General features: G+C 34.9%; 1 protein-coding gene across 3 annotated transcripts in view; it reads left to right on the top strand.

Moving 5' to 3' along the window:
* ckn (CRK like proto-oncogene, adaptor protein) overlaps positions 1-12,955 on the top strand; it is a 295,091-nt gene that overhangs the window by 107,738 nt on the left and 174,398 nt on the right. Inside the window, exon 1 of one of the 3 annotated variants that reach the window (XM_076415879.1) lies at positions 6,900-7,175. The exons of the other annotated variants lie outside the window; for them this stretch is intronic. Coding sequence (XP_076271994.1) covers positions 7,154-7,175 — 22 coding nt within the window. The 5' untranslated portion in view covers positions 6,900-7,153. Of the gene's footprint in view, positions 1-6,899; positions 7,176-12,955 lie in introns of those variants that run through there. 3 annotated transcript variants of the gene reach the window in all.

The raw sequence follows: 12,955 nt of genomic DNA, 5'->3' as shown, positions 1-12,955 counted from the left end.
CTTATAATAATCGGTTGTATAACGATAATGTAATTGTATATGTTAATATTTATGGTTGTAATAATAGTTATAATATAACTGTTGAGAAACTGATTCTGATATTGACGTTCACTTAAACACTATTTACCATAAACAGCACGTAATGTTCTGTATACATAATTTTTATGAATTAAATAGCCAAATATGGCGAATTTCACCTTCTGGAATCTCCATTTTCAAGATTCAATAACTTTTCACCGATCAAATGAATGATGCTACTTTTATTCTTCATTGAGTACATTTCGTTTACTATGAGATATGTTAATTTAAGTCCATCTCTTAGGAAAGAAGAGTTAGATCAATTAAAGTTAATAAATGTCCGTATTTTAGTTGTAATATCGTGTGAATGTTGATATCTTCTGCGTACATGATCGGTACTGTGTATATATCGACCCTAAACAGACAGGAATATTCCGATTTATTTCTGTTTACCCATCAATATTAGTTTACCGAACACAAGCCTTCATCTAGTCTATTAAATATATTGTTGGTTATGACGAGATATTTCGTGGAAGCGTACTTCGGGATAGGGTCGGTTACCGTTGGAGCAGAGCCCCACTGAACAAATACTGCTGTTAATCTCATCCCAGATAATAACCCGTCGTAAAACGACTCGGTTTTCTGATAATTCGAATGGAGAGTTGTCGTTGGGTTCGTGAAGGTCAAGATGATATGTAGGTGTAATTGAAATGGTGGCAGTACAGTGTGTTCCTCTTGTATGTTGGTCGTATCTGTATTAGAGTAAAATATAGAGTCATTTGTCGATCTCATTCATTCTTCAGGGATCTAGAATGTTCGAAGCAAAATGAACTGATCTAAATATGAATGAATGCTAGAGCAATATTGTTTTTTATTTTGATCAATGACTTTGTATTCATTAATATAATTATTAATTTAATTTCAAGCTTTATTATGAAATATCCGTACAACGTACTTTACTAAAAGTGTTGTCCATCAACGGGCCTACAGTTTTTCTCATCTTTCAGGCAATTTACGGATTCTATCGCTTAAGAACAGTTTATCTTGGGACTATCCACGAATTAACCCATATTTTTGGTGTCTTTGTAAGAAGTGAAGCGCTTCTCAGACAAGCCACGGCTCATATATCGGAACAAATACTAATCAGCAGGAGCAATGTCTGGATAATACGGCAGGTGGGGTAACACTCCATTTTAATGTTTCCAAGTATGTTTTCACCGGTTTTGTGGCATGTGGTCAAGAGTTGTCATGCTGAAGAATAACATAGTTGTTTTTTGCTCGCGTTTCGGTTAATTTTCTCGCATATCCTCGCCTTACATTTTTGCTGTCAAGAACGCTCTTTGCCTTCGGTGTCAAAATTACCAATTTTAAAATTATATATATATATATATATATATATATATATATATATATATATATATATATATATATACATATCTATATATATACATATATATATATATATATATATATATATATATATATATATATATATATATATATATAATCTGATGGCGTTAAGAATAGGTGATATAGTGGATGGGTACTGATTAGCCCGATCATTGTTTGTTTAATTTGATGATATTTTGCTTTCCAACTTTTGGAAGCTTACACGAACCAACCTACTTTGGAGGGTAGAAAATTATTTTGAGAATATCTTTCTGAAATCAATGATGAACCGATGGAAATTATAAAAAAATGTGTAAATAAAATAATCTATCTTGGAAGTGTTCTTAGCTAGAATGTCGTTGCAGTTCTAATATGACATCACGTCTAAATTAATTTTTATGGATTTACAACAGATGGTGTTACTGTGTATTATCGCATCGAGTAGCTTCTTTTTCTTCTCAGACTTCACATTCAGTATGTGTCACTAGGTTGAAATGTGAACAAAATAATAGTTTCAGTGCGTCGAACATGCCTGACTTGGTACTGAGTAAATCGCTTTTGCGGGAAGTACTTTTTGACGGTCTTGACGTTTCTCGACACAAACTGACACTTTTTCCAGTTATTATTATAAAGTTATTCAGAGTGGCATCTTCGAACAATCCTTATTTTGTTCTCTTCTGATGCTGCGTCATATCAGAACTTCCCAGCGACTTAGCAGCTGATGAATCAACTGTTTCGATACAGAAAGATCCAAAAGGAGGGAAGATGACTAACCGCCGTGTTCACCAGGCATAGCGCCTTCAGATGACCACCTGTTCAGTTCGACGCAGCATGCTTCGGCTGGCACAAGGTTTCGAAATGTGCGAAAATCCAATTTTAACATGAAGATTCGATCGGAATCAATGCAAGCACCTAATAAACGCCATCAGTACGTGGTTTATCCAATTCGTATAAACTCAATAATCACCCCCCTTCCACCATTCCTAACCACCTAGAAGATTGCGGAATGATTACCGAGTAGACCGCCGATGCGGGGCACCCTCTCCGCCTCGTATCTGCAGGACGTAATCTAATGAACGATGGGGCCAATAATCGGATATTAAAACGGTAACTAATGGATGCGGTTTATCGGGGCAACTGCCGAACTTGGAAGGTGTTGCGTCAGTTGATTATCCGGCAGGGTATTAGCCACCGTCCCCTCTCCGCCTCGATCCCGTCGCCCTCCGACATCGGCCGGAAACCATCCCATTTCCTTTTTGGAAGCCCTTTTAACCGACGACCCTCTGTAAGAAGCTCGGCGTTTGCCCGATAGATACGGGAGACTAACAACGTGATGTTAGCCGATATCTTAAATGTTAAATGGTGTAGAAGTTCGTCGTACTTAGATACCGGAAAGCAAACCGATTGGAACCATGATACAAATTTAAGTAACACAGCTTGTACGACGAGAATGTTTAAAATATCAAAGTAGACTGTCGTTTTTCGTCTCACGACATCGTTAGGGGACCATTTAACAGGTGAATTGAAAAGTGCCCGACCTGACACATAGATGGCGTTACTAGAAATGCATATATTTTTTTAGTTAGCCCTAACCCTCTACAGATGAGTGTATAAATTCTACAGCTGTCGGATCATTAGTTTGTGAATTATAGCATTTTGAGTGAAGCAACTTTTGTTATTGTGAAAAAAAATGGATAAAAGGAATTTCGCGTGTTGATAAAATATTGCTTTTTGCAGGGAAGCAATACAGTTGAAACTAAAACTTGGTTTGATGCCGAGTTTCCGGACAATGCCCCAGGCAAGTTAACCATCAAGGATAGGTATGCTAAGTTTAGACGTGGTGAAATGAGTACCGAAGGCGGTGAACGCAGTGGACGCCCGAAAGAGGTTGTTACCGACGAAATCATTAAAAAAATCCACAAAATGATTTTGAATGACCGTAAATTGAAATTTAATGAAATAGCAGTCACTCCAAAGATATCAACTGAACGTGTATATCATATCATTCACGAATATTTGGTTATGAGAAAGCTCTGTACAAAGTGGGTGCCATTTGAGTTCATTTTTGATGAAAAACAACGAGTTGATGATTCGGAGCAGTATTTGAAAATGATCAAGCATAATAAACCCGAGTTCTTGCATCCATATGTGACAATGGATGAAACATGGCTCCATCATTTCACTCCAAAGTCCAATCGACAGTCATCCGAGTAGACTGCACACGATGCACCCGCTCCAAAGCCTGAGAAAACGGAACAGTCGGCTGGCAAGGTTATGGCGTCTGTATTTTGGGATGCGCATGGAATAATTTTCATTGACTATCCTGAAAAAGGAAAAGAACCATCAACAGCGACTATTACATAGCGTTATTGGACCGTTTGAAGGACGAAATCGCCGAAAAACGGCCGCATTTGAAGAAAAAGAAAGTGCTGCTTCACCAAGACAATGCACCGTATCGCAGATCCATGAATTGGACTTCGAATTGCTTCCTCATTCACCGTATTCTCCAGATCTGGACCTCAGCGACGATTTCCTGTTCTGGGATCTCAAAAAGAATGCTCGCTGGGAAGAAATTTTCGTCGAATGGAGAGGTAATCGCCGAAACTAAGGCCTATTTTGAAGCAAAGGACAAATCGTACTACAAAAATGGTATCGAAAAGTTGGAAGGTCGCTATAATCAGTGTATCACCCTTGAAGAGAATTATGTTGAATAAAAAGAACTAATTTTGCTAAAAAAATGTGTTTTACTATGGTAGGCCGGAGACTTTTCGATTGTCCTGTCATTCTCCATGCCTGGCTGCATTTATTTATATTATTACTTCCTTGTAGATTTCTGGTTGCTTTTTCGCCATGGTCTCCATTAGCAAGTATCGCAGTTTTATCAGCAAATAAAAATATAATAAAAAATTTTATTTGTGGTGTGACACATGTATACAGTATGTAAAGAATAGGTAACACTACCTTGCAGTCTTTTTGTTTCTTTAATTGCGGAGTAGGTTTCTTTTTATTTAACTGTTTAGCATCTTGGCTGAAATGCAGGAGTTTAAGGGTTTAACGTATTGCCTCGGTAGCCTCTTATGAAGTCTATACGTCCCTTATGCTGGACTTTATCGAAGGCTTGCGGTACTTTCAAGAATATAGCTGACAGACTGTTTCCTCTTCATAGGCTTTTTCAATAAAGTTTATGTGACGATATTAGTTTTTTTTTAGCTATGAACCAAATTACATCAATTGTCGTAAAACATAAACCAAAACAATGGGAGTGAACTTGTTTGCCTTGAAAAGGAAGCCTTCGTAGGTCGAAAATTGCAAATTGATCGTTTATATTCCGCGGCTTGATGGACGAGGAGGAAAGAAAAACCGTCGTGCCCCGCTCATTAACGATCATTTTAATTATGACGTCCCATACACGATCATCGGACGCAAATACTGACGGAAACATTCTAATAGGGGCTTAATGAATATTCAATGTTCGACTTTAAACTGCACTCGATGAACCAATTGATTTAATTAACAAACGAAATCGGCCAGCTTTGAACGTAAATGTTGTTATAAAAGGTCGTCCCATAAAAAGTATAACATTTTAATATCAATGGAGACCTTCTATATTATCTTTATAATTTTTTATTCAATGATTTAATTCGGTTAATTTTATTAGTTAGTTCAATAATTTAATATTGAGGGAGAATCACGCTGTGGTAAATCTGTAAAAAGTGCCAGTATCTCAAAGGTTCGACTTTTATTGCTTGGCGAATATTTAAAGGTCAAATATGATTTAACAATGTGGTTTTGGTATCATTTATCAAATTATCATTTTGGAAGATAGTTTAACCGAATACGAACATTAAACGGGTTAGTTCATTTAAACAAGGGCTTTTTTTGAAGTCTTTTAACAGGTCACTTGAAAAGTCCCCGTCCTGACACATAGATGGCGCTACTAGAATTTTTATTTGATAGCTGTCGGATCATTAGTTTGTGAATTATAACATTTTGTGTGAAGCCAAGCCAGAAGTAGATTCTGCTACAGGAAGTATTGCCTAAACCTTGCATAATAGAGCCACCACACAGTAATTAAAGGAAATTAAAGAAATCAAACAAGATTCAAACGCTGGATTCCTTTCTGTAAATACTAATGCCGAGTATTCACTCTGGAAAGCTACTAAATATCTGATTACAGGAGAGATTCTTAACAGGTTAATTGAAAAGTCCCCTGCCTACCGTAGTAAAACGGATTTTTTGGCAAAATTAGTTTTTTTTATTCAACATAATTCCCTTCAAGGGTGATATACTGATTATTGGTACACTGATACTGACTGATACACTGGAAGTAATTCGAAGCCAAATTCATGGATTTTTGCCATCGTTTTCACTGAGTTGTGACACGGTGCATTGTCTTGGTGAAGCAGCACTTTATTTTTCTTCATATGCGGCCGTTTTTTGCCGATTTCCTCCTTCAAACGGTCCACTAACGCTATGTAATAGTCGCTGTTGATGGTCCTTCCTTTTTCAAGGTACTCAATGAAAATTATTCCATGCGCATCCCAAAATGCAGACGCTATAACCCTGCCAGCCGACTGATGCGTTTTCCTACGCTTTGGAGTGGTTGTACAGTCCACTCGGATAACTGTCGATTGGACTTCGGAGTGAAATGATGGAGCCATGTTTCATCTATTGTCACATATCTACGCAAGAACTCGGGTTTATTACGCTTGATCATCTTCAAACACTGCTCCGAATCATCAACTCGTCGTTGTTTTTGGTCAAAAGTGAGCTCGAGCGGCACCCACTTTGCACGGAGCTTTCTCATATCGTGATGATATGATATACACGTTCAGTTGATATAATTAGAGTGTCTATTTCATTCAATTTCAATTTATGGTCATTCAAAATAATTTTGTGGACTTCTTAAATGTTTTCGTCGGTAACAACCTTTTTTGGGCGCCCACTGCGTTCACCGTCTTCGGCGATCATTTCACCACGTCTAAAAATTAACATACCAATCCTTGATGGTTGATTTTCCTGGAGCACTGTCGGGAAACTCGGCATCAAGCCAAGTTTTTACTTCAACTGTATTTTTCCCTTCAAAAAGCAACATTTTATCAACACGCGAAATTCCTTTTTATCAATTTTTTTCACAATAACAAAAGTTGCTTCACTCAAAATGCTATAATTCACAAACTAATGATCGACTCCTGTCAGATTTATACACGCATCTTTTGAGGGTTAGGGCTAACTAAAAAAACATGAATGTAATTCTAGTATTCTATTTGATCTCTGATTTAATTTTTGGTATTAGCATAATATTTCTTTGAATACAAGAAGAAGAAATATACTTTTAACACAGATGAACTGTAAATTTTATTATTTGTTTTATGCGTGACTTTCCTGTTTTCCTATCGTAGCACATCGGCGTTATTTCTCCCGCCTTTCCATCTCGGTATCTCGTATTTCCCTTCTCCCCCCACATTTCACCGCTACTACACGCGTGTATCAGTCAGTGCGTAGTCGTATACGATCGGGTGCTGTTACGGTTCTGTCGTAGACAGCGTCGTTTTTTCCGCGCCGTTGTTATTGTCCCCTTGCGCGTGTGTGCGTTGAACGTAGAGTTTTATCGGTGTTCTCTCTGTTTGGTTTTGCTGGCGAGATAACGGCGATTACCGCGTTCGCTGGAACTTGACGTTCGGATATGTGAGAGGTTTAAATGGGATATTTGTTCGATTGATTCGGAATACCCTTCATCAGGACGATGGGATTGTTGGCCAAACACGGTTCGTATTATTTGACAAGTTATCGTGTGATTTACAGGGTGTACACGGTTTACGAGAGCAATGTTACAAGCTTGGCTTGATTAATTGGTGTTTGACGTTGTCGTATAGCCGTCGAGTTGGGTTCCAATGTCAACTGGTATCTCGAAGAGTGGCATGATGTTGAAACTGGATTTATTTTTTTAATTATTATCGCATCCAAAACCTTGAATAGTTTTCAAAAGACTGTTTAGGTTTTGTGACATCATTTTTATGGTTATGTGTTTGCCGAATCCTAAAATGACTTCATTTTTAACATTGTCATAAGACGACACGGCACGTTTCTTCACAATTTCGGTATCTGATATCTCTGTAAAATCGTTCACCCTGCTCTTCACTCATATCTCTCATATTTTCCTGAAAGTAGTGGAGATGGAAGTGAAGAAAATGTAATTTTAGACTCATTAGGTAACTTAAAGCTTGAAGTGATTTTAGTATTCTTTTAACGATTTTTTCATAGACGGTCTTTATGTCAACCTTCTTTTTGAGGAATCGTCGTGGTCAGTCATAAGCCGTCTAATGTCTGATCACAGGAAAATAGTTTCGCAAAAGTATATTGTATATCTCACAAAATTTTATTATTATTTTTGTATTGTTTGGTCTTGGAACCGACTTCATAGTAATTCATGGTTGGTAGCAGTAAAAATAAAATTGTAAATAGATAAATATGTTTAGGTAGATATTAAGCTAAATTGTGTGTATAAAGTAGAATATAAAATACGTGTAGTAGATAGGTGAAATAAGGTTTTTGGTTATTTTTATTTAGATATTACAACGATTATTATGTACATATCTTCTTTTAAAATGTTTTTTTTTTGTGCCAAAAATCTAAGTTTGATTATTTTTTAATTTTTAGTCAATTTTTTTTTAATATTTTTTTTTCTTTTTTTAGTGTTAGATGTTTACTCAATGAATTACGCAGTTAATTTATTTAATATTACAATGGGTAGACCAAGTAAAGGTGGAGCCCGTATAAGGAAAACTAAGAATAAGGAAACAATGATTGAAAATAAGTAGTAATGTTCTAACTAAACAACTACGACAAGTTATTGTCCCCATCGGGAATCGAACCCGCGACCTCCGTGTATGAGCTTAACGCTCTAACTATTACACCATAGAAACAGTTGCTCACAATGTTTCTACGACTTCTCATATAATACGGTTGGTGCTTAAAAAGCAAGCTGAATGGCTTTTACACTAATACATATACTAAATAATATACAAATATCTGATTATTTTAGATCAAAAATATGTGAAAATATTATACGTGCCTTTGAAATTTGATGTTTTCCTTCGGTTTTCCCCCTTCCCCCATCAGATCCTAACTTGGTTCCAATGGGACCACCTCGGAAGTGCACTATTTCGAATAGAAAAAGAATTTTGAAAATCAGCTCACAAATACATAATATATATATATATATATATATATATATATATATATATATATATATATATATATATATATATATATATATACAGCCGAACATAGAACCTCCTCCTTTTTCGAAGTCGGTTAAAAAGTAGTAAGTTACTAAGCAGATAGTCGTTTTCAGTCGATAGTTCCCAGCTCTGGTTGTTAGGCTAACAAAGATTTTTTTAAGAGATTTCTGTAGTGTATTGTAACTACGTATTGTACGACGAAAAATAGTTCTACAAAATACACACACTACAAAATCACATATCAGGGTCATAAAATTCTTCTGTGCATATAGTGGGATCAACAAGATGTAGCTTATTGCTAGCTACTAAAACAGAATGAAACCGTTACTAACGTTGTCTAAGGTATGTCAATACTCGGTCATACGTTGCAAGAGTTGTGGAGATAGTTGTTCTAATCGATGCAGCACCCTCTGGCTAAAAAAATAGTCTTAAGTTGTATTAATTCTGAAGACGATTGGATCGCTACCAAACCAACATCATTGAAACAGGTGGGAAATGGTCAACAAAGGGTTCTATTCAATTCTTGAATTGTGTATAAAGTTGTGTTAATAAAGTTTTTGATGCAAGTTCATTGGATACATAGTGGTTGACTTCACAATAAGTTAAAAATAGTAACGACAATTGTTTCCATTTTATCATCAGTACTTTTAAAAGCAACATCCATACACGTCGTTATCGGGCTTTTAATGCAATCTTATCTTTTATAACGGTACTTTACGATTACTATCTCTCGTTTATCGCGGCCATTGTTATTATAGTTCTCGAAAGCAGGCACTTGTTTTGTGTAATAATAAGACATAGCGTCGCTGCCGACTCTCTACTCGGAATAATGTAAAGCAAATAAATTCGAATTTTTTCAACGGGCGTTTCTATGCCTTTTTTCTCTACGGCCGAGGAAAATAATGCGCTTTATCGCTGTATTAATATCAAACGGCCTTGTTTGCATTTGCATAATTGCTTATTAAAAGTTTTTTTTTTAAGTTTCCAGTTGTTAGTTCGCGATTGGTGTAATTAAATATCATATTTTTTAATGACAATGTATTTTTAAAATGTCGTATGAGTTTTTCACTCAATATATTGCGATGTTATAAACGTATTTTTGCTGAAAAGTTTTTTTTTGGCAACCTTACGTACATCTTATGTTGTTTTTAACCGACTTCGAAAGAGGAGGAGGTTCTGTGTTCGGCTGTACTTATTGTTCGCCGATTTCTCCGTCAATTGTGGACCGATTTTCAAAATTCTTCGTTCACAATTCTTTTTTTTTTCGAAAGAACATTTTTTATTCGAAAGACTGCACTTCCTAGGTGGTTCCAATGGATGGCGGAATCCGGGGAAATCGAAAAAAGAAATGAAGAAAAACTTGGGTATAATGTTATCAGTGTGCTGATGTGACGGAAAATCGGAAATAGTTTAGTGTAAAAACTATTCAGTTTGCTTTTTAAGCATTAACCAGGTCATATGAGAAGGCGTAGAAATATAGTAGGCAACTGCTTCTATGGTGTAATGGTTAGAGCGTTTAGCTCATGTGTGGAGGCCTCGGGTTCAATTCCCGACAGGGAAATCAACTTTTTGTTGTTCTAGTTTGATTAGAACATTTGTCAAATCACTTAGACTAGATAGCGGAGGTACCCGGGGCCTGAAGCGTTCCTTATTTTCAATTATTGTTTCTTTATTCCTATTTTTATTCATATGTGCTGCACCTTCACATGGCCTACCCATTGTAATACTTGGAGAATAACTGCGTCATTCATTGAGTAAATATCTAACAATAAAAAGAGAAAAATAAAAATATTTTTAACAAAAAAATGAACCGACTTCAGGAAATAAGTAAGGAACTCACTAAAATTTAAAAAATAATCAAACTTAGATTTTTAACACAAAAAAACGTTTTAAAATAAAATATGTACGTAATAGTCGTGGCAATAACTAAATAAAAATAAACCAAAACCTTATTTCACCGATCTACTACACGTATTTTATATTCTACTATATACACACAATGTAGCTTAATACCTACTTAAACCTATTTATCTATTTGCAATATTATTTTAACTACTACCAACTAATCAGTTTGAAGTCGGTTCAATTTTTTTGTTAAAAATATTTTATGTTGCAGGGATGTTTGCATTATTTACACTATTTGTATTGACTTATGCCATATATTTTGTGACGAAAATTCGTGCACGTTTGAGATTACGCGTTAAAGGACATAAAAAACTGAAACAAACAAGTCGTTATGAGCTCATCGTCGCATCAGCTGCATATCTGTGAACTTTCGTACCAAAAATGTATGCCTTTTTTTTCATGTTATTTTGACTGCAAACTACAGATGTTTGTAAAATATGCGCCGAATAACAAGGTTACATCATGCATTTTGATTACATTGTGTGTTATGGGTAAATATTGATAAATATGAATAGTACATATCAAATTCCGAGTAAGAAATTTGTTAATTTTAGAAATACAAATTAGTTTGCTCCGTTTATTTTATCAAAATTAATGAAACAAATAATACTCAGAAGGATCAATGTGTAATTTAAGCTTTTGCAGTGTAAATTTTCCCATATTTTTCAAGAAATAATGGAAATTCTCAAGCCTTAAAATTTCTTGATTCCAAACAGTGAATGCTCGAACCAAAGGTACCAATTTTATTTAATAGTCACCTCTCCGTGATGTTTTTTGTTTTGGTCTACAGATTTTTCCTCTCGTTTTTTGTCTTTGACGCTAAATATACAGTTCTTGAACCTGTGAAACCACTCATGATAATCTACAGATGTTTACTACCATCTGCAGATTGAAGAAGTGAAGTAAAAATTCGCTACAAATTGTTTATGCTTGGTAGTGTCCAGAATATTGGTTGGTGATTTCAAGAAGGTTATGTTGATAAAACTGATAATGATCGTTACGTTAAAATGTCATTACTCAGATGTCCTCGGTTGAGGAGTACTTGGAGTGGAGAAGTATCGAGCTTCATCAAGATATCGAGGTTAATAAAGAAATTAGTAAACCAAAAATGTTATTAATTAAATGTTTTTACACATATAGGCAAAGGGGTGTGTACTATGAACATAAATTGAATTAAATACAGTACTTTAAACACTACAAAAATAAGGCCAACAATAGATAAATAACAAAAAAATATATCTTGGATTACCCCTCAAACCTCTTTCATTCCTTTTACTGTTTTTAGCCAATAATTTTCTTCAATTTGTGCTTACTTGTAATGATTTCTAAACCAAAACCCATTACAAAAACAAACAATTAAGACAGCTTGTTGAATATTACCACTAGACATCAGTTGATTGTAACAAACATGTTTTATTACTTTTAATTAAGTTAAAGACGAATCAAGTAAAAATCCGAGATCCGACAGGAAGTTATATAAATACCTTGTGTTTTAGCCATCTTTCATCGTTGGTTCTTCCTGTTTGACCTTCCAATGGTTATTTCTACTAAGAGGCACTAATAAGACGGTATTAGACATATAAATAGTTTTTGTAAATAAATGGTTAACAGTATTGTACATGAATTATTAATGTCAATGAAATAAAATAAATAAACTACAGAGAAAACGGTACATATAAATAAATAACTAACAGTATTGTCTGCTGTTATTGTTTTTTGTTGTTGTTCTATGGGTGTTTTTGTTATCAAGATATCATATTCTTGTAGTTGTTCTCCATTTTCGCTTTGATACTGAAGAACTCATTGATTCAACAAATGTTCTCGATTGGATTTCTTTTTTCCGTTCCCTATTTTTGTTGTTTATTGTTTGTTATTGCGGAAATGTGAGACTCTTGAGATAGATCTCAATTTTGTTTTTGATATGAATAACGAGGGAAGCTTCAAATATCCGAAAAGTTTGAACAGAATGATTTTTACAGGCTAAAAAATCTAAAATCAGTGCTGAAACCGCATTTGTTAACAGATTTTTGTTGCTTATAATTCTTTTTCTTTGGATAATTTAAAAAATCATAGGTTACTTAATATTAAATTACTAAAATATAAATATATGTTCTTATTTTTTATATATCATTTTCTTTTTTTCTGTAATGAGAGGTTGGCTGGATTTTTCTTTATTGTGGAGCTTTTGATTATTCTCTATAAAGTGACCGACAATGCCTGGTATCTATCTTCTTCGCTTCTTTTATGTCATGATGAAAGTATCAAGAAAAGAGTGGTGGTAAAAGATTTGTTGAGGTATTTCAAAGTTTTCCTTACGGACCTTTGCTTTTTCCAACTCGATGAACTAACAGCTGAAAACGCGTCGTATGGTTGTAATTTGTGAACTCTATCAGAGTCAA

The sequence above is a fragment of the Rhynchophorus ferrugineus genome, unplaced genomic scaffold (assembly GCF_030347505.1).
Source record: "Rhynchophorus ferrugineus isolate W39M unplaced genomic scaffold, kcgeb_rfMv2 rfM10, whole genome shotgun sequence".
Taxonomy (NCBI): domain Eukaryota; kingdom Metazoa; phylum Arthropoda; class Insecta; order Coleoptera; family Curculionidae; genus Rhynchophorus; species Rhynchophorus ferrugineus.
The sequence above is the reverse complement of the archived record's forward strand: the minus strand, read 5'-3'. Positions and strand labels throughout refer to the sequence as shown.